This window comes from Hemiscyllium ocellatum, chromosome 18 (genome assembly GCF_020745735.1).
Source record: "Hemiscyllium ocellatum isolate sHemOce1 chromosome 18, sHemOce1.pat.X.cur, whole genome shotgun sequence".
In the NCBI taxonomy this organism is placed as follows: Eukaryota; Metazoa; Chordata; class Chondrichthyes; order Orectolobiformes; family Hemiscylliidae; genus Hemiscyllium; species Hemiscyllium ocellatum.
Genome location: NC_083418.1, coordinates 35,812,134 through 35,839,320, shown reverse-complemented (window position 1 = coordinate 35,839,320; position 27,187 = coordinate 35,812,134). Strand labels below are relative to the sequence as shown.

The 27,187-nt window shown below is 38.6% G+C and overlaps 1 protein-coding gene across 1 annotated transcript in view; it reads right to left on the bottom strand.

Moving 5' to 3' along the window:
- Window positions 1-353: 353 nt before the first annotated feature.
- The window catches only part of eps8l2 (EPS8 like 2), a 156,854-nt gene continuing 130,020 nt past the window's right edge, over window positions 354-27,187 (bottom strand). The window contains exons 14-21 of the mRNA XM_060838846.1: window positions 23,003-23,189; window positions 20,258-20,292; window positions 16,795-16,906; window positions 15,026-15,157; window positions 14,189-14,348; window positions 10,294-10,477; window positions 8,623-8,755; window positions 354-5,915 (exon numbers count right to left, since the gene is read on the bottom strand). Coding sequence (XP_060694829.1) covers window positions 5,844-5,915; window positions 8,623-8,755; window positions 10,294-10,477; window positions 14,189-14,348; window positions 15,026-15,157; window positions 16,795-16,906; window positions 20,258-20,292; window positions 23,003-23,189 — 1,015 coding nt within the window. The 3' untranslated portion in view covers window positions 354-5,843. The remainder of the gene's footprint in view (window positions 5,916-8,622; window positions 8,756-10,293; window positions 10,478-14,188; window positions 14,349-15,025; window positions 15,158-16,794; window positions 16,907-20,257; window positions 20,293-23,002; window positions 23,190-27,187) is intronic.

Here is a 27,187-nt window from a genome sequence, read left to right as displayed (position 1 = left end):
TAAAGATTACATCCAAAGAGTTATATGGTTTGACCCATCCAGATGTCACTATTTTTCACTCAGCTAACTTGTTAAATAACAATTTGGAGAAAGATTAATATAGAGTATTTTATAGGAATGCAAGAGGAGAGTGAATTAGTATATATAAGATATACTGTACAGTGGTTGAGTGGTCATTGTGATTGTCAACTTGTTTCTTTTGTGTTTATGCTGCTGTCCAATGTCCATTTGGTGACATTGGTTACAGTAGTAAACATAGCATTACTTGAAAGAAAAACTTCATACACTTACTTTATTTAATGTATTCAGTTTACAATAAAGACTTGTTTTCATAAAAAGAGCTATGTTCTAAAAATTAGCACTAATTTTTAAAAAATGAATTCTCAGATTTGAAAAATCTTGGTTAATTATTGCATAACTCTTTTCACTCCTCCATAACTTACCACTGGAAAAACATGAAGTCCATTTTACACAAAGCTAATTTTAAGTTCTTTCATTTTCCTGACAAAATGTTTATGTACAAAGCAACAGAACAATGCTCTTATTAGAACTCGCATGTCAAAATATGTTTATTTTAATGAATAAAAAAGCAAAAAATTAAACAATGAAATTTTGACATTAAAGTATATTAGATCTTGATATTAAAATAAGAATAAAATGCATTCAGAGACTGAAAAATCATGTGGAGTTCAGCTTCCTTTTTTCTTTAAGTTTCAAATGCACCAAAGGCTTCTGACATCTATCTACATCAGTGATATCTGAACCTTGCCCATATCAGCAGCAAATCTTTATTCAGATATTTGCAGATTCGTGGTGAATAGTGAAGCTATGTTGGTGATAACTGGGGCATTGTTTGACATTGTTCAGAATCTAGAGTCAAAACCATTTTTAAGATTTTCAGAAATTATGAGAATTGGAGAAATGTTGGAGGTTGGAGTGTTCATAATGTGATGGCATATTGGTTTAATTGAATTACTTGTGCAAATGACGTCATGAGTGCAATCTCTGTCTATTAGTGATTACTGAGAATCTTGATCATCATGACCACTGTTACCTCTTTCATATTTTAAAAGAGATTGCATAATTCTGCAATCCTGCCCTTTCATTGAGGAGTTAAACTTCTGGATGTAGGTTTGGTCACTGAACCTTCGTCCAGAGGCTCACTGAAAATGTTACCTAGTCGGGTGACGAAACATCTGAAAATGAACATTCCAGCTCAGCAAGCAAGCCTACATCCAGAACCTCAAACTGAGCTACAAATCTTCTCAAAGCTCGCTAGGAGTTAAACTTGCTGAAAGATGGTGAAGTCAAGGTTACAATCATGGATTTTTCCCAATATTCTCTAGTTTGGATTAGATTCAAAATAAATACTATGGAACTGAAATTTTAATTTATGGAAAACTGCATGCGAGGCGGGCAGCAACTGATGGTACCACATATGTTTGCCTTTGTTGTCCTCAAGAGAAATTCTAAAGTGTAAATGCATGTTATAAATGATCTCTGACCCTGGGGATTTGCAGATAAAGCTGCAATCGAATCCTTTGATGTGCTCTTTTTCTGGTTCTAACGAAAACTATTAGGTCTTCTCACCTGAAAAATTAGAGATCTAGAATGACACATGACACCAGCCCTCTTAGGGAGGCAATAGAGTTGGTCTTTCTCATGAGCCTTGCTTGCTGATCTTATTATTAGGACAGGACCAGACTGCCCATTAAAACTGCAGTCATAACTTAATGTGGTGAAGACTCCCAGACAAGTAACCCTCAAATGACAACTGCCTTAGTACCAAAAGGTTCATAATACTATTGTACAGTCAAGCAGCACCTGCCACCCTGGTGCATGAGTAGCACCTTATTGCGGGTCATCTTTTGGAACAAGGTAGACATGATGATGAATTGAAGCACTTGTTACAAAACTTAAGTGTACACTGTAAAACCACTGTTTGACATGAAGTTCAATATTGAGAGATAAATCTGCTCAAAAGGCCAGCATTATCTGCAGATGCTTGGTGAAGGATACCTCCTAAATATTTTCTTCTCAATTTCTATTGCCTCATCAACTGTACCACTCACTTCCTTTTAATCTTATACCAGATTTGCTCACACCATAAAAATATAGTGAACACCGTGCAAGTGTTGCATGAACAAAAGATGGGAAGAAAACAAATTCTTGCTTGCAACTGCTGAACTCCCCTTTCATAATCTCCTGAAATCAGATAAGTTCTAACTGTTCCATTTGAGGCTAATATTTCATACCAAGTGTGTGAACCATACAAATCTGTAAACTCAAAGTGCTGGTCTGTCTGAACAAAGCTGCAATGTAAAGGTGGCTATGCCATTGTCAGAATTGCAAGCAGAGTTCAAAGGGGAAGTGAACTCTGAAACCTGATGAAGATGCAGCTTTGTATGTCTTGACAGAAACAGAGGTCCTAGTAGGTAAATGATCAGGAGCCAAGCTTGAGGTTTCTACAAGGTCTTTCCTCTGTTTGGGATCCTACACCTATTACTGCCACATGCAGAGACCTATTGCCACCTTCCAGACAGTCCAAGCTAGAGGGGAAGTGCATGACAGCTATGAGGAGAGGACAGAGAAATCATGGTCAGTGAATTAAGGTCAGCGAATGAAGGTCAGCTCACCCTGCCATTGCTGCAATCCAATTTCAGGCTGAGCTATGGGCGAGGGAAGAGAAAGTAACAGTTGTGTATTGAGTGATTTCCTCGAAAAATCTTGAGGAGAGAAAAGGAAAAAAAAGTGGGTAACTCTGAAAACTCAAGAACAATACTATTGCTACGTTCCATTAGATATGGGAGTACATATCATTTGAATATATAGGGGGCTAACATGATCAAAATAAGTAATATCAGACCTGGGATTGAGAAATTGCCCCATAGCATCTAGCAATAGCAGCAAACACTGCACAACAAAATATTGTAGAATAGAAATGGAACAAAGCTACAACTGCAGTGCTGCAAAATATTATGCTCCAACCAACTCTTCCCAGTATATTATGTGAATTTTTTACATTTCCCTTTGATTGGGACCAGATTCAGACTAGAAAATTGCAGCCAGATTGGTACTCTGTCTCATGTCCAATGGGAACAGAGTGGCAACTGATTCACTTATTATCCTGCCAAACAGAAATTCTTTTAAACTTGGATCCCTGACACAAAATATTTTAAAAAAAAATCACCTGATTACAAAAGGAGAAAAAAATTCTTTCTACCGTTGCTGTATCATTTTCTAACATCTGTAAACAGATGCAATTCTAATCGATTAGGCAGAGACCCCATTTATGATGCTCATTTTAATTCAGAATCAAATATATACACCTTTACAGGAAAATAATATTTAAAGGAAAATATTTCAAGATCCAATTTGCTTACTGCTATTTACTAACTTTTATGAGTACTGACAATTGTAGCCAGGAGTTAACTTCTAACAGCAGAATGATATATGACCATGGTTAAAAATACCAATACTCTACTATTGACTGTTGCTTGTAGAAAGTGGACACTGCATTAATTCTCAAATGTGTACCTGAGACCATGGATATTGTTTCAAATTGAGCATCGTTTTAAGAATGTACTGGATATGTGAGATCTACATGATTAGGAAGTGGATCCATTTAGTTACTCTTAGAATTACAATTAATTCACTGAATAGAGAATCTGTATATGAATTTGTATTATAATTAAATGAAAAACCTAACAGAGTTATAATGGATGTCTGTTGAATGGTGATCTTGTTTCAGCTTTGAGTTGGTATCCACATTAATGAACTTGGGCAGAACTTTGAAAGGCTGATGAGGTAGATGAGCCTGGAGTTTTACAAGATCAATCAGGATGCCAATTTGCGGACATCATCACATCCCAAGCCATTTGAGAGGGTATACCGGGGACAGAGGGCTGCCTGCAAGTAGTGGCAAATCTATTAAGACAATGGAAGATGTGGAGTTTTTCGGTCGGCAGGTGAAGTCTCACACTACACTTTAATGTTGGCCAAGCAGATGGGGCAGGGATATCACTTCATCCATCTCGCAATCCCCTCTGCTCACCAACCAATGGCTGTTGGACCAAAGCTGTAGTTGCTGGCTGCCCAGTGGAGAAGTTGACATATGGCTGTCCAGTAGAGAGGTGAAGGCTGTCTTTACCTCAGTATTGGACCATTCAGCTCAAAAGATGGGGCAATTAATGTTCTACATTGGGAGACCCCTATTGGATCCTTCAGCTTCAGGAGACCATTATCATCCTAAATTGGTCAGCAAGCATGCTCTGTGCCATTGATTGGCCAACTTGCAAAATGCATGTTGGGTGTCTCTTGCTGCCACGTTGTTTGGTAACCTCATTGCTGGAATAAAACACAAAGTTCAATGCTTTGTCTCAGTATAGTGTCTGTTTGGATGTGGTGTGTTATGATTTATGCTCGTTTCAAGAAGCCTATGCAAACATTATTCTGCAGCTGTGCTGGAAACAGAAGCATCTTATAATCATCAAGATAGATGTAAGATCTGTCTGTTCTGGAGGGTGCAAGATTAAAATTTTCAACAGGAAGTCTTTTTAGCAAGACTCACCATCTGTACCGCAGTGACTATTAATAGGTAGTCACTACATTAATATTCTAGAATATTAGGACCATTATTATGTGTGCAACTTGTTGTACACTTGTGTTAAGTCTTTAATAACTGAATTTATAAGTTACTTACTGAACTATTAAGTCAATACTCATATTTAAGCCATTATTGATAATATCAGCATTCTATGTGGCAAGTGTTTATAATTTATATGGTATTGTCTGATGATGCTGCCCCTTTAACAAGGCTATGTTGGCCTCAATTTTTTTCAAGAGGGGTCATAAAGGCAGAAGTTCCTGTATGTCTGGAAATGTCTACTTTAAAACAATGGCAGGGGACTGACCAGTTCTCCCAATTCAGGTGTTTTTAGCAAGCAGTCAAAAATTGCTGGGGACCTAGAGAAGCAGCTACAGAGATTCCATGCTCTCTGAAAGCTCTCCTGCCTGTAAGAACCTACGTTTGGATTTACCTTTTTCCAAGGGTGTGTTTATGGGGTGTTGCAGAGATTGGATCAGCTCCTTCACTAAGTTGCGATAGAGGCAGTTGGGTATTCAAATAAGTTTAGTTATTCTAAATTCTGTTTTCTTTTGTTCACGTTTCAGCAATAGTGTTTAAATTAATTCTGATTTGTTTAAAGCTGAATGGTTTGACCAGATGAATCACCCCTGGAATATCCATTTTATATCTGCCTAAAAAAAATACAAAATGTTAAGGTCTAGGCTATCGTCTGGAAACATTTTGAGGGGGCCTGGCCTGGCCCATAACAATTACATCTCCATTTTAGCAGAGATACCAGCCCTCTCCAATAAAATAGCAGGTATAGGAACGTTACAAGGTTACTGTCACAATTCATCCATTACTGTTGCCTATTAGCAGTTTCTCAGCTTATCCGTGTAGGTCAGGAGCTTGCTGCAGAGTTATCATTTTGCCATTCAACTAATAATGAGCAAATTACATTTATATTGTGTTCACTTGGCTTCAGGTTTTGGCAACAATGCTCCACAGTTGTCCACTATTACAGCTACATGCATATATATATATATATATATTCATATTTCTAAAAGTATATGGTGCACGTATTAATACTTCAGGCCAACTACCAGTATGAAAGCCACGCAGGTTCTGAATGGAATTTTCCTCTTGAAACAACAGGAGTAAAATACACAAAACAATCAGTTGTTATTAATTCTGTATAAGAGACCCCACCCTTCCATTTGTACAGGGTTAATTTCTGGTCTTATTGTCCAATCGCAAAGCAAACAGCAATGAAACTTTATTGACTGGAATCAATCCTCTCTTGTCTTCGTTTCATGATTTCTTCCAGTTCTGTATCTCCTCGATGCTTCTGTAAAATTAGAATATGGAAAGGAGAGAATAAAGTTATCAACATCTTTTTTCTTAAAAAAAAGTTAACTTGATTATGGGTGGTGAGAAAATATATGGTCCAGTTTTGAGACAATACAATACTGGTTGGGTAATTCTGTATACTGATCCAGCAGAAACCTTTGTAGAGTGAGACAAGTACCCATCTGCTGTAGGTTGTTGTACAGGTGATGGTTCTTAATGGGTTAATGTTCAAGCATTAAGCTCTATCCAATCAGACATTGGTGGGAAAAGGCAGAACATCATAAGATTTTAGAGGGTGAAGACCGATATCCACATCTCTCTTAATTGTCTTAGTCTGGAGTAGTGTGTCCAGTTCTGGTCACTCTGGTATAAGAAGTATATTATTAAGCTGGAGAGGGTTTAAAAAAGATTTATCAGGATGTTGCCAGGCTTGGAGGGTTTGAGTTACAGGGAGAGGCTGGATGGGCTGGGACTTCTTTCACTGGAGTTTAGGAGGATGAAGGGTGATTTATCTAATCATGAGGGGTATAGATAAGGTGAATGGTAGGTGTCTTTCCCTACGTTGGGAGATTTCAAGACTAGGGGGCTGTATTTTTAAGGTGAAAGGAGAAAAAAAATTACATGGTTTTTTTTTTAAAACAGACAGTGGTTTGTCTATGGAATGAACTTCCACATGAAGTGGTGGATGTGGATACAGTTACAACATTTAAAAGACATTTGGTTAAGTAGTAGGAACGGTTATGAGATATATGAGCCAAAGGCAGGCAAGATGGGACTAGTTTAGTTTGGAATTATGGTTGGCTGGTCTAGTGGACCAACCAGTCTGATTCTGTGCTTTATGACTCTATAACAACGTTTACTAAGTTAGAACTGATTACTAATATGCAGTAAATGACGTCTTGTTGGAAACATGGGCCTCTTGTCATCGAAACTCACTAGTTGTTTTACTCTATTACTGCAAACCAAGTCTGCCCTTAGACACAGCCAAAGAAAGGGATTCCTGGCAGCAAATTACCCAACTACAAACTGGTAAGTGTTGGCAGCGCATGCAACATAGCTCAGTCCGAACCAGTCTGAAACTAGTGTCAGGAGCATAAGAGATTTTGTTTTCAATTTGCCCGTGGGATGTGGGCTGAGCAGCCCATCCCTAGCTGCCATTGAGAAGGTTGTGGTAGGCTGCCTTCTTGAACCAATGCATTCCACTTGCTGTAGACAGACACACAATGCTGTTAGGGAGAGAATTCCAGGATTTTGAACTGGTAGCATTAAAGTAACAGCAAGATATTTTCAAGTCAGGGTGGCGAGCGACTTGGAGAGAAACTTGAAGGTGGTGATGTTCTCATGCATCTCCTGTTCTTGTCCTCCTAGATGGAAGTGTTCATGGGTTTGGTATCTGGCTGACTAAGGATCTTTGGTAAATGTCCACACTACATCTTGTAGATAGTACATACTGCTGCTACTGAGCATCAGTTGTAGATGGAGTGTGGCACCAATCAAACAGGCTGCTTTGTGGTGTCAAGCTTCTTGAGTGTTGTTGAAGTTGCATTCATCCAGGTAATTGGGGAATGTTCTATCACACTTCTCACTTGTGACTTGTAGATGGTGCTGAACATTGTTCACCAATGATTACATATCCCCACTTCTGATGGCATAATGGAGGGAAGGCCATTGATGAAGTAGCTGAAGATGGCTAGTCTGAGGACACTACTCTGAAGATCTCTTGCAGAGATGTCCTGGAGCTGAGTTGTTGTTCAAATCTGTTCTTATTTTCTCTCACGATACATTTTCTCAACATGGAAATTGAAGAAACAATGATAATATTTGCTGGGGGTACCATTATGTGGGAGTAATAATTGTGAAGCTTTCAAAAGATTTTACCAGACTACTTGTATGCCAAAAAGCATTAAGCAGGAAATGATGGACAGAACCAAATGATCCCCCAACTTACAGATCTCAATTAAGTTCTGCAGTCCTGCCATATCCAGTCATGAATAGTGGTGGACAATGAAACAACTCACTGGAGGATACAGTATAAGTATTACCTTTACTGATACTGTCATGGAAAAAAGAGTTATTTTATGTTGATCAGAAAGAAATGTAATACTGCAATCAGATAGGCACTAGCAGAGTCTATAGCTGGAAGTACTGGTCTTGAGGCCTTTCCTTCCCAAATAATTGTGATTTGGGCCAGTCCATTTCATGTCTTGACATTTATGTGAGCAGTTGAAATCTAGTTTTAGATAGTTTAACATTGCTAGATATCCATTATATGAGCTGATAAAATAATCAATTTAGATCTCAACTTCTAAATTCCTTCTATGCTCGATAAGTAAACCATGACACAGAGTTATACAGCACGGAAATAGACCCTTTGGTCCAATATGTCCGCACCAACCAGATATCCTAAACCGATCTAGTCCCATTTGCCAGCATTTGGCCCATATCCCGCTAAACCTTTCCTACTCGTAAAATAATCGTGATCCCCTTTGAACACACTGGTCAATGTTTGCATGAATACTACCAGAAGAAATACTCCAAGCACAGTTTGTTTGCCAGGCCTTGCCAAAATGTTTCACTGCTGTGCCTTCTCAAGCTTGCGAAATGCAGAAAGAAATTTTGTTTTGTACATCATTTATAGTAAATCAGCTGATGAAAGAAATGGGAAAAAATGTGGCATTAGTAGAATGCAGCACATTAGTCCTTACATCTAGCTCAGCCTTCTGTACTTGAATTAGACTGTACACACGAGCACCTTCCTCTCCACACACCATCTTCAGTTCTTCTTTATTAAGAGAAAATATCTGTGCTCCTGTCAGTATACCCAGACCGGCCACTGTCCTGTTTTTGGAAAAAAAAGAGTTCAGATTAAAGGGATCTGTATATTTCCCTCACATTATCTACAGTTCAAGGCAAATCAAGGCCAAAGAAGCATGAGAGAATGATGACTATTTAATGCAACATTACATCAGGTCATATTTATCACATGATACTACATAATTCTTCATGTTACATTTCAGAAGCACTGAAGGCTTAGCCTCAGAACGTAGGAGCATGTTCCGGAAGCAGTGAAGACCTGAGCCTTCAGCAGCCAGGACACCACTGAGAATGGTGAACCCCATCCGCAAAGTGACTGTAGCGCAGTTGTGAGCAGGCTTATGGGAAGGCCGTAAAGTTTTTGTGGAGGGCTGACCTCAATCCGGCCTACCGGGAGGTGACTTCCAGAAGCTGGTATAGTTCCCAACATCCTGGAGGATCTACTGGTCAACAATAGGCCTCACAAGGGCATTTAATTCCCTTCGGTACCCACTGCTTGCTGGTGGGTAGCCCTTCATTCTACTTCCAGAAAAATTCTCAGGAGGATAGATGGTGCCTGTAAGATTGCACGCCAGCCAGTGGAATTAATCCATCTGCCTGTGCACTCCATACTTGGTCCATCTCGGAGCAAAAGTACTGCTCAAAGTTGATTCGCTATTTGATCCAGCCCTCTATACCAGTCCAAATATAGGTTTGATATTACCTAGACTAAGGACTCGCTCGTTTTTATATTTCAAAACTGTTATCTTTAAGTAGATCTCATTGGAATAGGGCAAGTTAAGGTCATTGAAAAAAAAATCCTTCAACTGATTACATTAAAAATTAATCTGCTTTCTGTCCAAGAACTGTAAGACAGGAGGGTAGAAATTACTGTTAACATTTAACATTTGTCTGTGACAGCCCCTGCCATCCAGTGCAAATAAATGTATAGTTGCATCTACTAGTAAAAATGTGACCATAAAACATAAAAATCACTAAACAGTTTTCCTTTGCAATCTAGTCAGTGGTTTATAGTAGAACTATATGGTGCCATCATTAGAAAAAAGCTAAATTATCCAATAATATGACTTTTTCCAAGAATAGGCACAAGTCACTGGCCACTTGGGTGTTTCCTTTCTTCCTGGTGGTGGAAATTGAATAAAGAGTTGTACACTTGTTGTCTTTCAGTGTGTCTCACACCTACACACACACACACAACATGGGTGCTGGGGAAAATATATGCACAACCGCAGTTAGGCGGGAGTATGGGGGTAAAATTTAAAAAATATCTATAACCAGGAGATTTAGAGTTTCCTCAGTTTTTAGGGTACTGACTCTGTTCTGGCAACAAAGAAGGAAAAAAAAGAATAGGCACAAGGAGTTGGATTTTTTTTGTCAGGTAGACCTGACTGTTTTCAGTGTTAGACTTCAAAGCTATCCTTCAGTTATTAATTGATGCCACATCTCTTTTTTTTGTGGAAATTGAACACATGGACAGTGCAGATGGGGCTGATTTATGTTACAAAGTTACTGGATTTTGTATGCTTATACGTAGTAGGCAATCATGTTAAAACATTACTTACGCTTTGCTGAAGCTTTTTGCTTCCAACCAGGATTTGACATCATCTGAGCTAGATTCATAACCTAGTGGTATTTGAATGGACGACTGCTTTGGGACCATAAAATTGCGAGAAGGTGGTTTTGTTTTGCTTGCAGTTATTAAATGTAAAAGTTCATCATTCACTTCATCCATCTGTGTCATTATGTCTGTTTTTAAAAAAAGCAAAACCAACATTTTTTTAAAAAAAATGCTTTCATATCAATAATTGCTTTTCCTACATGGACCCCTAAATCTTTAGAATGCCCAGTCTTCTTAGGAGGGTCACCATTTCAAAAACACTAAAATGTTTTTCTTCTTGATCCAAATTGGTTGATCTAAACTTATTTGTTTTGAACTCTACTTGCAAGTTTTGCCTGGAGGCCCACTGAAGATGTTACCTACTAGGGTGACAAAAAGTCTGGAAATGAACCTTCCAGCTCAGCGAACAAACCCTACATCCAGAACCTCAACCTGAGCTACAAATCTTCTCAAAACTCACCACTGAGAACAGTGAACCCTTCCACAAAGTGACCTTATTCTAAACAAACTATTTACTATGCCATCAATGATTATGGAATTGGCAAATTTATTCCCATATGATGTAAGAGGACAACTGGGCCATTCAGCCCATCAAGTTTGCTCCACCATTCAAAGAGATCATGGCTGATCTGACCTCATTTCCACTTTGCTGCCTTTTCCCCATGATCCTCTTATTCTCTATCTCAGCCTTTAATATTCTTAATAATCCATGTTTGACAGCCCTCTGAGGTAACGAATTCAACAGGTTTGGAGAAGAAATTTATCCTCACATGAGTTTTAAACAGATGGCCCTTTAAATTGAGATTATGCCCTCTGGTCCTAGAGTCTCCCAAAATGGAAAACAACCTTTATACATCTACCATGTCAACACCTCCAAGGTTCCTGTATCTTTCAAAAGCTTGCCTCTTATTCTAAATTCTAATGAGTCCAGGCCCGAACTACCCAAGCTCTCCTCATTTGGGGGGATCCCTCCATACTCTGTATCAACGGAGTGAAACTTCTCTGGATTGCCTGCATTGTTAGTATATTTTGCTTTTGATAAGGGGCTCAAAACTTTTCACACAATGTTCCAGCTATGTTATTGTGTACTTTTCCAAAATCTCTCTATTTTTAAAATCAATCCCCTTCGAAATAAAGGCAAACATTCCATTTGCTTTCTTCATAACTTGCTGAACTTGGATGCTAACCTTCTTGTGATTCATGCAAGAGGAGTCCGAAGTCGCTCTATTCTGTTGCAGTCTGTTTTTACAGTCTTTCTCCGTTAAGATAATATTCAGCTCCTGTACACTTCCTGCTAAACTGCATAACATCACATTATCCCAAGATAAATTCAATCATATTTCCCAAGATTTTGCCCAATCATTATACAAGTCATTCATAAACATACTGAATAGTTGAATCCCCACATAACTCTGTTGAACACTGGTCAATCCATCCAATTTGCATGCTCGTCTATTAACTCTACTCTATGTCTTCTAATCAGGTCAATAAATCACCAGCATGATCTAGACTGAGCAACTGCCTCGGATGCAAGAACAGTTTCACTTTGAAATCAGATCTGATTGAAGTGTTGTCCAGGGCAAGGAGAGATGCATGTCAAGATTGGAGTAGTGCTAGAAAACACAGCAGGTCAGGCAGATCCAAGAAACAGGAGAATCAACGTTTTGGGCAAAAGTCCTTCAACAAGAATGAGGGCTTCAGACCTGATGAAGGGCTTTTGCTCGAAACATCGATTTTCCTGCTCCCCGGATGCTGCCTGACCTGCTGTGCTTTTCCAACTCCACTCTAATCTGGACTCTGATCTCCACCATCTGCAGTCCTCACTTTTGCCAAGGAGAGATGCATTCCCAATCTCCAGTCACCATAACCCCCATATGCAGGCAACCAATCCTGTTCCCAGATGTCTCAGTAGCACCTCAGTCTCCACCTATCTCATCCCAATGTCCTGGCCTCCTAGTTACCTACAAACTCTGGCAACAATCTGGCTCATTATACCTCATGAAACTTTAACACATTTTTATCCTACTCTGTGAAAGATCCACAAATCTACTGTCCAACTGCCTGGTGACATTACTGAAATCAGGAGCATGCTGTGTGGCAGAGAATAGAAACTGGCACGTACCACAGCATTCCTGACGATCACCCTTGACAACAAATGATTAAGACTCTTGCAGCAAACAATAAATGAGGCCCTGTATAGGAAGTGCTTTACAGGTTTTTAGAAGGCTGCATCATAGCATTTTGCTATCAAAGAAAATTGATTTTCTTAAAAGCAAAATAAAACATCTTACTATATTGACTGCACAAGTTAGTCAGCTTGTCTATATCTCTAAATAATCATATGTTTTGAAATATGTCATCACCTGAGGAACAGATTAATTGGTCCCAAGATGATAAAGCAGGAAAACGGGACCAACTGGATTACTCTACAGACAGCTGGCATTGACTCAATAGACTGCACAGCTTCCTTTGGCATTGTTATGTATCAATGATTTATAACACATGAAAAATTAATTATGATGGCTGTAGTACATGTACTTAATTATGCATAAACCACTGCTTCCTGATGTGTATTTAATTTATTAAATTTGGAGATTTAAACAGAACATTGCCATTTTTGCCTAGTTCATTCCTGATATCATGATGTATTGATGAAATGCTATAGACTGACACCATGCCAAGCCCAAATACTCAAAGACTTTCTTGAAGACAAGCCCTCATTTTCACTTCTCAAAGGGTATTGGCAAATTCCCAGCTGAATGTCTGACCTCAGAAATATCACATTATTTTTCTGGCCACTTTTCTTTCTGCCTTTGGGCATTATTTTTTCAGGAAGGAGACAATCTCATGAGCACTGGTAATTCTTACACAAGTGACCATTTTTAAACCATGATCCCCAACAGGGAGTGTTGTTAGATTATTCAACTGCAGGAAGCATTACTCCTGTGCAGGGGAGACAGGATAGCAACAAGTTAGGGACAGGATGCAGAGCATAACTAAGAAAAAGGAAAGGATGGTGTAGCTACATGCCAGGGGATAATTTGATGGTAGAGTGCTAAGGTTTGAAATCAAAATGATTGGCCTTTCAAATAAGTGAGCAAAATAATTGAAGATAAGTTGTCCAATTTTTAATGTTCCTCTAGGGAACCCTGAATGCTGGTGGCAAATCTTAGAACTCTGGACAGCTAGTGGGCATCATTTTCACACAACTTAAAACTGCACTCAAAGTTTGCACATTTACTTGCTGGCTATGTTTTGCTGTCAGATGTGTAAAATCAGGTAGTTGTTATTGCTTCTCTGTTTTTCATGTCAACTATTTCAGGATAGTTTCATCACAAAGTAGACATGGGAAGGTCAGTGCAGGAGTAGGCCACTCAATGCAAGTGACATGGTGGCTCAATGGGTCTCACTGCTGCCTCACAACTCCAGGGACCCGGTTCAATTCCAGCCTCGGGCAACTGTCTGTGTGGAGTTTGCACATTCTCCCAGCGTCTGCGTACTCCAGTGGATCTGGTTTCTTCCCACAGTCCAAAGATGTGCAGGTCAGGTGAATTGGCCATGCTAAATTGCCTGTAGTGTTAGGTGCAGGGGTAAAATATAGGGGAATGGGTCTGGGTGGGTTGCTCTTTGGAGGGTCGGTTGGGCCGAAGGGGTTGTTTCCACACTGTAGGAAGGTGTGCATCCTGAACATCAGCCTCATTAATTATTATTATTATTAATGAGGAGATGCATCTGTGAGATGATAGTGAAACCTACTCTTTATTAAAGAGATACTTATGTTACGATGTGGTTTTCCTATAAATTTATATTATAGTTGATGGACTCTTATTTTTACTTACGGTCCTTGTCTCTTGAGTAGGGCCTGTTTGCTGGTCCTGGTAGCTCATGGCTTCCATGTCTCACATGGCCAGGACCGGTAAAGGGTCCAGGTGAAGTGTAGCCTGGTGAATTAGGCCCGGTTCCTCTTGAACTCATTTCTCCTTTGTATCGTTGGCCACTCTTAAAGAAATTAAGTGTTGATAAAATATTAGCTTCTTTGTAGCAATATTATCTGAATTATTGACCTTTGGTACAGTATGAGATGACAGAATGTCAGGATACCAAATACAGAACTTTCCTGTGCCACCAAAATGCCATCTTGACCTTAAGAAAGCATGAAGCAAATGATAGTATTCCTCCAGACCCAACTCTCCCAAATTCCCTTTGTAATTTATTCTACCACAGATTCCACCCTGGAAGCAGATCTTCTATAAAAAGTGACTAAATATAGATAGGTAGGACATACTAAACTCTACATAACTCCAACACCCCACAAATAATGGTTCTACAACAAACCGTATAGATACATATATATTAGGCAATTGCCATGACACATCCTATTACAGTCACTTGTCCCTGGGAGAATGTCTAGAATGAGCATTTAAACAAGATGCCTCATTGCAGAAAAATTCTGTATTCTTGGGGGGGCAAAGGGAGTAATATATAACATACAATTATTGTGAAGTTTCTCACTGGTCCCCACAAGAAACTAATAATTCATCTAACATTAGATTCATTATTCAGTATTGATTAAGTTGGACTAGTATAAAAGATGATCTATTGATTACAACAACATTATTAATAATGCACAGCCTGAACCATATCTTTGAGTGACGTTCTTGTGCAGTATAATTTACCTGGCTGTAAGGGTAGTCAGACTGGGCGGGGATGGCATCGATATTTACTACACTCAGCATATTATACGGTACATAGCCAGTCTCTCCAAATTTGCTCTTCAGCTTCCACCACTGCTTATTATCTTCCACTACCTACAGGGAGAGAGTCAGTTGTTTAGATTGTTAACAGTTTTGATTTGGAGCTCTTGATGGCTTAACGCTTTAATTTTTCACTTTGGTCTCATGCAAATATTGCAGTGCTCAACCTACTGAATATGTTCCAGCAAATCTTAAAGTGGTTCAAGGAACAGCACCAAAACTTTCAGTTGGGCAGTTGACAGACTTCTAGCCTCACTATCGAGTTCAGACCAAAATCTTTCCTGCACCCTCCTGCGAACTCCCCAAGCCTGTTTTCTCTCTGATTCTTGGTAGGTTTTAGTCTACATTTTGTTTTTCTATCTTTTGTTTTTGGATAGAGGTTGTTTGCTGTTCTGCCATTTTGACATCCACAAAGTAAATCTTTTGATCCTTTTCCCACTGTAAAATCAACTTTTTGGGGGGACTGTGGATTAAAAATAGGAAAATATACTACTCTAAATTAAGGAAGCTGTCTCTGAAAGTGTTTGTACTTTTAAAAGCAAAAGTATTGAAACATATTGAGCATCACCTTATTCAGGCAGTGAGGCAGAATTCCAGACAAATCTGCACTGCCCGTACGTGTGCAAGGTAACTCTATCTAGAGATAATGCTTTTGATTGGCTTTTCAACTAGCACCACTTGTAGTAGGTTCAGGGGTGCTCATCATGACTGGTGACTAGGGAGGTGTCTACAGCCTGGTGCATGGACAAGAGAACAGAAACATCCAGCTTACAAAGACACTGGTTCCACCTCTCTTGCCTATGCAGAAGAAGAAAATTCCTAGTAGCTAGCTATTCTTCCTCACCTTTGCTCTGCAAGCTGTCCTTTCTGCAAATCTTTTTCAAAGGAAAAACAGAAAACTACCTTCAGAGACAGTGTACAGACAAACTGTCAAGCAGTGACTGAGAATCAACATCCCACAATCTTGTATCCTCAGCAAAGTATCGAGAAAGAACCATCTGTGATCTGGACTGGTGTCAGAACTCTGCTTTCTCTGACTGACCCCACCTTTCGTATACATGCCTTTTTTTTCTCATGTCTGTGTACATAATTACGAGAAACTTTTAAAAAGGTGTAAATTGTACAGTTCGAGTTTAGCAATTCAATTCCTTTGCATTTTTCTACTATTTTGGGTGACAGTTTGATTACAATAAGTAACTATTCTCTTATTGCAGACGAAAGAAGGTGTACATATTCTTTTAACCCAAATTAGATAGTTAGGTAGAATTGGATAATTTGTTCATCTCATCAAATTTGCGATGACTTGGGGAATATTACAGCTTGACTTCTAATGCACTATTCCCAGTGAGTAATGACACCATAAATGCCATTAGCATTTAATATGTCCCCATCTTCTGCCCTATCACAGACACTCTCTTGTGTTTTTCTTTCCAGTCTCCCCCATTTCACTTCTGTAAAAACTCTACTGCTCTAACTTTTTCTAGTTCTGATGACAGGTAATGGCACAGAACAGCAACGAATTTCTTGTGCAGAATTCTCTCAGTGGATTGATATGCACTTGTCCAGCTACTAAATTACTCACATTCAATGGGTCCTTGTTTTTAAGCATATCTTGAGTGGATAGGAGGCATAATATTAAATAATAATTATATTAAACACACACATACAATAAATAGAGAATGGTTTATCACCTCCAATATCTCATCCTTTAGGACAGAGAGTTCATTGGCATTCCTTGCCACAAAATCATATACTATTCGAACATATCTTTTCTGTTGATGGATTCCTTGCGCCTCGTAATTTCTGTTGGAAAAGAAAGAATCATTCTAAACAACACATGCAATATTTTAATGAGGACAGATAATCATTTACCAAAAGTGAATTTTTTAAGACAAGAAAGTCTGCTGATCTTTCTTCCCTTCTGTGGTTGTGGGTATGAGACATTATACATTTGTTTAATCACTAGCCCTTGAACAGCAGGTTGAAGCTGTAATCAGGTATATAGATAGCAAGCTATAGTAAAAACTGGTCAATACTCTTCAAATGTCCTCAAACCTGCCCGAAAATTCTCCGTATCTGGCATTGCAGGCAAGCTTTCATCAGGATCAATGACCTAGTGATTATAGGATTCAGTTACCAACTTGGCTATGCCAAGCATGATTCCGAATGAGAAATTTCAAAACCCATAAAATAAAATGTTCTGCTCCTGGGGCTGAGTCTTTTGGTCTTCACTAATATAACTATCTTGACAATTGGTTATTCAGGCAATCGTTAACCTATTTGTCATAAGAGGCCTTTTCCCAAAGAAGGTTTAAATTTAAGTTTATTTTTCCCATACTTTTTCATATGCTGCGTTTCACTTTTTTTCCCCAGTAAAGATCCTTCACTAATCACTCTTATATTCTCAAAAACTGAATGTCATCTCTGTTTTGTAATATGTAATAGCCAGCCTGTTTAAGGGAGTTCAAGAAAAACATCTCAATCCTTCTATCAAATCCCAGCCATTCAGAACACACTGCTACATATATAATGAGTTCATACCTTATATTCACTTCTAGTTATGTGTTAGATTCAATACCATACTTTAAATCCAGATGCCATCTATATTTATTGATGTGATGGCTAGATCATATACAATTAGAGTGGTGCAATGTTTTCAGAAATATACCTCAAATAGAAGTATCACTAAGAGAATGATGTTTTTGGTAAACACACCTCATCTATCTGTAAGAACATTTGGCTGATATTCAATACACTGTTCCAGTGACAATTTCTCAGTTGCCAAACTAAACTTGTAGGTTTGCTATGGGATTTTTCATGAAATGGAGGAAATCAATTTCTGTAATCAATTAATCTGGTATCAAACTGTGTAAATTTAACTGCTGTATGCTATGCTTTCTAATACTAAGTTAAAAATTACACAGTACCAGGTTATAGTCCAACAAGTTTAAGTGGAAGCAATAGCTTTTGGAGCACTGCTCCTACAACTATCTGGTGAAGGAGCAGCGCTCCGAAAGCTTGTGCTTCCAATTAAACCTGTTGGACTATAACCTAGTGATGTGCGATTTTTAACTTTGTACACCCCAGTCCAACACCGGCATCTCCAAATCACTTTCTAATACTAGGCAGACTAATCTTACTGCAATTGTTATGTGGATATGATATTACACTTCTGATTCCTCACACTCCTACAGTTCATTTCATCTAACAATGAACGCAGTTTAGGTTATATCAGAGCCAACAAGTAACTGACTTTCAACTTTTAGAAGGTAGTAAAAATAATTGTGTATCAGTGCCTACTATCAGATAGGCAGTTGAGACAGGCACTAAACACTTGAAACGTACCCCAAATACTGTAGTCATAAGACTGGCTGAATTCCTTGCTGGGGATCAGCTACCTGAGCAACTAAATCTTAGCTTTGTTTGTTTAGGCAAGATTATGCACCATGGGAATATATTAAGTGAGCCAATTCCTTTCTTTTGCACTGGCATAATTTTCAGCAAGGGAGACAGGCCAGTGATTGGACATCCAGGTCAATTTTTCCTTTCTTACCATTAGCATTAAGACTAATTGAAGCCCTTTCTGGATTAGTTTAGCTAGCTCAGTACAGAACCTCTGTTTCACATAACTTAGTACTACACAGGAAGACCATATTCAACTTGTCAAACTGGATAAAAGGTATTAGCTTACCACGACTTTTATGGCAATATACCATGTTAATTAATCTTTCTTCATTTAGTCACCGTAACTAATTGTGGGGCTGTGGAAAACTGATTCATGAAGTAAACCAGCACCAGCATGCAAAGCACCATTAATCAAATACAGGCAAATGAATGAAATCCAACCATGATTAAAAATTTGGCAGATTATACATGCTTCTACTTTAATAGAACATAAAGGCTAAATTGTCCCTTGGGTGCTTTAGTATGCAAAGCTCATATGAAAACATTTAGACACCTGTTTTCAAATCTGCATCAAAACAGATTTCATTTTCCAATGAGTTGCTGCAAATTGATAGATTCTAATTGTTAGTGATAAGGCAACTTTGTTATTGAGCTATTATTTTCCTTTGTACCATTGTTGGCCATTCACTGACTGTCACTGAGAGGCTGGATAAGCTACCTCAGGACTCAGTCAATGCTGCTTGTCAACATGTGACGAAGAGCAGCAATGAAAGAACCTTACTATAAAGAAGCACCTCTGCACTTTCCTGCTGAGATCAATAACTGCAGCAGTGGGTGACGAGTGTCAAATGCCATCTCAGTTTAGGAGTTGGTGCTCCAACTCATCACAATAGCATTTCAAAATCTCTCTGAAGCATATTTTGTTGCCGTATTGAAGGCATTTCCTAATGTGAATTTTGATAATGTTCAGAGATTAAAATGTAAACTGTGTATTTGGTTGCTAGACTTTGCTTGTTATAGCAGTTGAAAGGACAATTTTCACCTTATCCACATGACGACAGAAATCAGGTGGAGAATTAATACTCCATTTATTCACCCAATATTTAGCCACTAGGAGTTGAAAATTTGATTACACACAAGAGCATTGTCAAACAGGTTACGGCACTGAATCAAACAAGGAAAGAATAATTCAGATAATTAAAAGCTTGGTCAAAGAGAAGAGGAGATGTTCCAGTGCTTAGGGCCAAGGCAAATAAAAATACAGCTACCAATAGTGAAGCGATTAAATTTGAGGATGCCCAGGAGACCACACGTAGAAGTTGGAAGTCACAAAGCTCTTGTGATTCGAAAAACATTTGAGTCAATATATTCAGCTATAATCAATATATTGTGACATTACAGAGTAATGGACATTTTTATTCAATGAACTCTTGAAATTCACAACAATAAAAAGAAAATCAAATTTACAGACTAGAAAGCTGCAAGAAAGATCAAATTAAGAAATCTGTTAATTTTATGGATCATAGAGTCTTTAGATATTGACCCATTGGAGAATATTAATACAGAGAAGTTCTCCAGACTGTTTTAAGAGCAGAAGAAGAGGAGAAAGTAAATTGTACCAGTTCTCCACAGCATGCTAATACCAGTTACCTATCTACATGTCGACTAACACTCTGCTTAAATGCATCCACTGCAGTATTCTGGTCAGCAATCTGGCCTCTCTTGAAAGATGTGTTACTGTATGCATACCCATTTGGAGGAGGGAAGCAAGGTGTTGATGAATGCTGAAAAACAAAATAAAACAAAACATGAAGAAAATGATTGCATATGGATCTAGATACAATAAGATTGTGTGAACACTACATATTGATCTGGATACTGTCTGAAGTCCAAACTCAGGTTTAGAAACATTGACAACTCAGTTTTGGACTAAACAATGTACAGGAGCAGGTTGTTCAAAGTTCTAAAACTGACATTGGGCATCAGAAGGTTTTGTTAAATCAAGATGAATTCCATTTTGTTTGGGTCTTAAGGCATGAAGCCAATAGTTACTGCAGTTAGCAACGTTTGACCAATGTTCAATCTTGGAGAAGGAAATCTTGGAACTCAACTATGACTATACCACACAGTCCTGTTTTAGATTTTACAGAAAGTGACATGCATCTAAAAATATTTTACCAACAGTGCAGATCATACATAAAATTAAAATTGTTCCAGGAATGAGTGAGGTTGAGAAACGGGAGGTTGCCCCCAGAGTGTCAAGAGGGTTTGCTGGAAATATAAATTTAGGATGGATTTATATAGAATAAGTAGAAACTGTTTCCAATGGTTGAATAAATGATGACCTAGAGTTAAATACTAAAGAACTGTGGATGCTGTAAATCAGAAAACAAGAACAGAAATTGCTGGAAAAGCTTGGCAGGTCTGGCAGAATCTGTGGAGAGAAATCAGAGTCAATGTTTCAGGTCGAGTGATCCTTGCTCTGTAGAGACCCTTCTCTCCACAGATGCTGCCAGATCTGCTGAGCTATTCCAGAAATTTCTGTTTTTGTTTCTGACCCAGATTTAACTTCATTTGAAATGATTGCTAAAAACAGCCAGTGATGATATGGGAAAAAATTTACATAAATAGCATAAGAACATTTACATCATAGTCACTTTCTGATAAGGAAGTGGATACAGATTCAAATTAGTATTCAAAAGGAAATTGGATAAACACTTACAGCAACAAAAAAAAAGGCAGAGATTTGTTTCTACCATTTGGAGGTGGTGGAAACAAGCAGTGGGAGAACTTGATGGGCTGAATGGCCTCTTCATAGTGCGCTATCTTATAAATGAAGATTTGAGAGAAAAGAAGGTTGAGGGAAGATTTGATAGCATTGTGCATGAGGGGTCTGGACAAGGTTGATAGAGAGAAGCTATTCCCATTGGTGGAAGGATGAGGAACCACACGATACTGGTTTAAGATTAGTCTCAAAAATGTCTGAAGTCAAACTGAGGGAAAATGTTTTTACATCAGGAGTGATTAGAATAAGAAATGCACCATTTAAAAGAATGCTGGGGGTTTTCTTCAGATAATTATCCAATTTCCATTTGACAGAAAGAATTGTAGGGCTACAGAGAAAGGACAGGGAGTGGAATGAGCAGAGGTTCTGCAACCATTCTCGGATTCTAATGAGGAAGAGCAACTTGATGTTGTTGAAAGCACTTGGGGCTTTAGTTTCACTGCAGTCAATCATCACTCCTGACCAGAACAGGATAATCAGCCTTTCAGGCATATTTTATATGAGAACTAGGAAATTGTTCTGAGTATTCAAGTATAAAGAACAGAGTAAGGCAAAGAAATGCTGAGAGACGCAGTATCGCTGCAATGATCTATAATCTGAAAGAAAAACAGGAGTTTGTAAGAGCCTGACATGATCCTTAGTTCAAGGCAATTAAAGCAAAGTCAAACACTCCAGAGGATCATAGGTGGAGGGAGGGGAGGAAGAGAGAGAGACAGAGAGAGAGAGAGACAGAGAGAGACAGAGAGAGAGAGAGAGAGAGAGAGAGAGAGAGAGAGAGAGAGAGACAGACAGACAGACAGACAGACAGACAGACAGACAGACAGAGACAGAGAGAGAGAGAGAGAGACAGAGAGAGAGAGAACCCAAGGGTCATCCAGAAGACAAGAATTAGAAATAATCTCAGCCATGTGGGAATTAAACCCCCATTGTTGTAGTCAGACTGTACCACAAAGCTGATGTCCAGCTTACTGAGCTGACCAAACCACATCCCCCACCCTATAAAAGCAGATAGCGGGAAGGGGGCTTTACCAGAAGCTAAATAGTGACTGTACTGATGTAAAACTTTCCTTTTCCACAATATTCATCAAAATGGGCCCAGAGTTTTGTGATAGAGATAGTGATGAGGTTATCAGCGCTGATCATTGTTAAGTAGTAACGAAACTTAAGGCATCCATATGTGTGCAGTAGAAGATCGAATTACTGCCAAAAATCCTTTATGATCCTGACAACTTCATTTCTCAAAAATGGAGTCTCATGTCCTTAAAAGGAGGAAAGTGCTGTGGTGCAGAGTAGCATAGAGAGGATATTGCAGAAATTGGGCCCTAGGCAACTAAAGGCAACCAAGTAAAATTGGGAATGTCCAAAACCAAGAATTACAGGAGCAAAGATATCTGGGATCTGGCCACAACATTCAGGTCATGGTTTATCAAAGTGACATTACCAATTTAATGTTAAATAGGAAATTCAACTTGAGAAATTTGAGCTCAGTTCCTTCTGAAGAAGACAAGTCCAAACTCATTCCACATTTCAGGACTAGAATAAAGCATCTGGATCCCAGACATCTAACAATACTGTAATAATACATTATTCAGATATTATGAATAGGATCTTTGTATTAAAGCAAAAGAACAATCTGGTAACATAGAATGCTAGTAACGTTGCAAAAAGTCACGTTACTCACACAGCATAAACTAGGAAGATTGTCTTACCTCTTCAGATTGACGCCTCATTTCCTCCTGTCTGCGTTGTACATCTGCTGTAGTTGCGACAGAATCTGCCATTTGATGTAGGTCCAGTTCCCAAGGAACTCCTCGGAAATTCTCAAGGGGTGGCTCCCAGCCATTTCTGAACCTCGGCACATATGGGGGAACATGCTGCTCCTTTGGCCAATCAGCTCTGTAAGAAAAGGGAACATGATCTGTGGCTGTGAGCTACAAAGTAGGTGATTCCCAGTTTTTAAAACATTGATTTATTTCACCTGTCAGTCTTATACCTGCATAAGAGAAATAATGGATCCAGTGACAAGTATTGCACTGTCAACACACAAATTTGATAGCTTTCTCCTCATCATTTCCCTATCACTATACACAGAGAGAAAAAAAAATCTGTCCACATGCACTCAGGCTATCAGAATGCTGGACAGCTATCAAATCCTATGATCTATTAGTACTGTCACTTTATACACCAGAATGGCAGCCAATTTGTAAAAAGAAAGACCTCAAGAACAGAATTCTGGCATGGGATTTGAATGAACATTCTGAAGATTTAGAAGTAAGATCTAACATTTACATAAGCTTGTACTTGGCATGTCAGACTACACTGAGAATTCTGAACCACAATGCAGTTTCAAGTCAAATGTATCTCCAGAGACGTGGAGGGGATAGAAATGGAGAACAGTTCAGGTTTTCTGTTCCTGTCTGAATTCTTTCATTATACTTATTTCTATGCAATCATCTTCATGTATCTCTCAGCTCTGTACAGTATGTTAATCGTAGCCTCATGGCACAGCCTTCAGACAAACCATTCACTGTTCCTGTAAGTGTCCCTGCTTGGATCTCAGTTTTGCTTTATTCTCCATAATTGGTTTTTCTTCATACGACTGTCTTTATATGTCTTGCACAATATTTTTCATTCTCACAATATTGATTATTTCTGACTGCTTTCCTCGTTGATTCTAATTTTATTAGTCCTCATTTATATATGTAGAAAAAGTATTTCTGCCATCTGAAGGACCAACGACAACGGGGCTTTGTCTAAAAATGAAAGCCAAACTTCTGTGTGAACTTACGAAACACTTCATTACACAAAAGATGCTCGGCATTTGGAGTTCTTCTGCAAACAATAATTGAAAGGAGTTTAATTGTCAATTTCAAATGTAAGTTTAATCAATTTCTGTTACTCAAAGACATTAACAGAAATAGGACAAAGACGTGTCTAACAACAGGAGCTGCAGGTCAGCCATGATCTCAATAATCATGGAACTGGCTCAAGAGGTTAAATGACCTCTCCTGTTCTTATATTTCTAACTTGTCACCTCAATCTATGGGCCTTCCATTATCTCAGTTTTTCTTTCATGTGCTTCTCTCTAAATGTGTTTCCTTGATGTAAAATACTGCGTAACTATAAATGTTAATCATTATAGATTTGGGTTAATCAAAGATATCAAAAAACAAGTGCAGAATGTTATTTCTGTCAATGACAACTTTGTCTCATCCTCTCAAAGACTAAACTGAGAATTAGATACTGCAATACAAACACTGCACTGAAGGTGGTACTAGTACATTTTTACAAACGTGGATACTAGAAAAGCAAAACAGAGTTAGCGAATATGGGAAACACATAGGAAATTGATCGGTGTGTAACTGAGGAGGACAGGTTAATCTCTCAAATCTAATGACAGCTCATATCTGAATCATTAAACTGCCTTCTTTCTTTACCATTATATATCAGGTTTGCAATGTTACCTTTGCTGATGCTCCCATTAATGTAAAATAGAAGTACCATGGCTTTAAATATATGGTAATGGAATAATACCCTTGAGTTTACATGTGTTGGTGCATCACTGACTTCAAATGAAACTACAGGGAGGGTTTTACATTATACATTACATAAAGGCTCTAGTCCAATAGCACCTGTCTACTTATTCCTACAAATGTGAAGTTTGAAAATGCACTAGTTTATACAATACTATATTCTAATCGTTCCTGAATGCTGTAATTCTTGCTAGTTATGTCTTAATGCCAGCACACCATGAATTAAAACAAAAATCAGGAACTTCTGTTACTCAGATGATATAATTTTGAAATAAGTGCAAACTGTTGGAAAGAGGTTTGGCTATCTAATAGAAAACAGATTTTGAATAAGGGAGGCATTTTCAGGATGACAGCCAGGGATCAGTGTTCAGGCCACAATTACTGATTACATATATTAATAACTTAGATGAGAAAAGTAAATGTACTATTGTGAGGTTTGCAGATGACAGAGAAATAGGTGGGAAGTGAAGTAATGTGGTTGACATAAAGAGGCTGCAGAGGGATATAGACAGGTTAAGTGATGATTTTAAAACTTAGCAGATGGAACATAATGTGGGGAAAATGTGAGGTTATGCACTTTTATAGGCAGAACAGAGGAGCTGCTTAGTATTTAAATGGAGAAAAGAATGCAGAACGTTATAAAACAGAGGAATGTATTGTTCTGTGAGATAGTAAACTAGAGAGCCTACAGGAATACAAGTGGTCCTATGTCCCAGTAAACAGTGGGCCTTCTAATTTACTAGCTTTGTCATCTGCCACCCATCACTACTATAGCAGGCCCATCTCAGACTTTGTTTGCCTCCAAGACAAAGCAGTTGGTTTTTGCAGGTTCAAGCTAGAATCGTGGGTTCAGGCAAAATTCACAACACCTCATACCCATTTCTCTGTAGAAAATCCAGACCTGCATATTGAAGTCAGCCCAGACAGTGACAGAATCGCAACAATTAATATTGTGTTGCCAAAATGGGAGCAATGGTCTATTGGTACTATCACTAGACTGTTAACCTAGAAACCCAGATAATGTTCTGGGGACCCGGGTTTGAATCTTGACATGGCAAATGGCGGAATGTGAATTCAATAAAAATCTGGAATTAAGAGTCTAATGATGACCATGAATCCATTGCCAATTACTGTATCAGGAAAAATCCATCTGGTTCACTGGCTAACTCTTAACTGCCCTCTGGGCAATTACATATAGGCAATGAATGCTGATCTAGTCAGTGATGCCTTCATTCCATGAATGAATGAAGAAAAATATAAAACACAACGAATCGCTATTGCACCTGGTCGCTGACTAATTACTGCCTATTCAAAGTGTTAGGTGTAAGATGAAGAGGTTAAAAAGGCCCTAATTTGATACTTCAAAGTGATAATGTTTGTTGACACTCATGATGTAGCTCAATAGAATAAAATACAGAGGAATTTCTGTGAGGAGACATGCGGAGGTTGTGGAGGAGACATTGAAGGGACAGGTATCATAGAAGGTCCCAGTTTCGGGAATAAGTTGATACCCTTGAAACTATCAGCTCCTTTTGTAGAGGAACTAAGAAAAATTGCATGACAAGCAGTCCCATGGAGTGTAAACAATAATGCAACATTACTGGTAGAGAGATTCTTGTTGGTATTGTGGAAGCTGAAGATTCATGGCCATTCTATGAACCTCTAATTTCATCTTTGTCAGGAGTCCAGCACAGATAGATCGGGATCCATTATGCCCGAGTAATTGTTGAGGCTTACTGAATGCCCTTTTGGGTTCAAACATTCATTCGGTTTTCACAAGGCCATTGCAAGGGAGACAGCTCACATGAGCACAATCTCTAAGCATCATAGTTTCTATGGTTTATCATAGGCTTACCCAAGGACCCAATGCATGGTGGTGCACCTAGAGCAATCAGGCTCAAAAATGTCATGATGATGAACTAGTTATGGAGATGTCAGACTTTTAATTCTAACATATATTCTTTTTTAGAAAAAATGCTGCTACAGACAAGAAATAACTGTGAATGCAAATATAGTGACTGCCTGGCAGAGTCCTGTATGGGCCCATGGAATGTCACACCTGTATGTTGTCAGGTATATCTCAGCATAGAAAGATGAAGAGATAATGGAGGTAATGAGTGGCTGACTACTCACTACGCCTATCCTACAAGCATGTTTTACCCTTCCAGGGATATACAACACAGCATTAAACACTGACTGCAACTTCTGTTCTGTGTATATTAGTTCTGACATACCAGTATGCAGACTAGTGAGCTCTAAAGATCACAGTTTGAGAATTCTAAAACACTCCTGTAGTACAGGTAAAGAAATGGAAAAAAAATTCTGGCTCATTTTGGGTGCTGCCAGCCAGCCAAAAGGAAC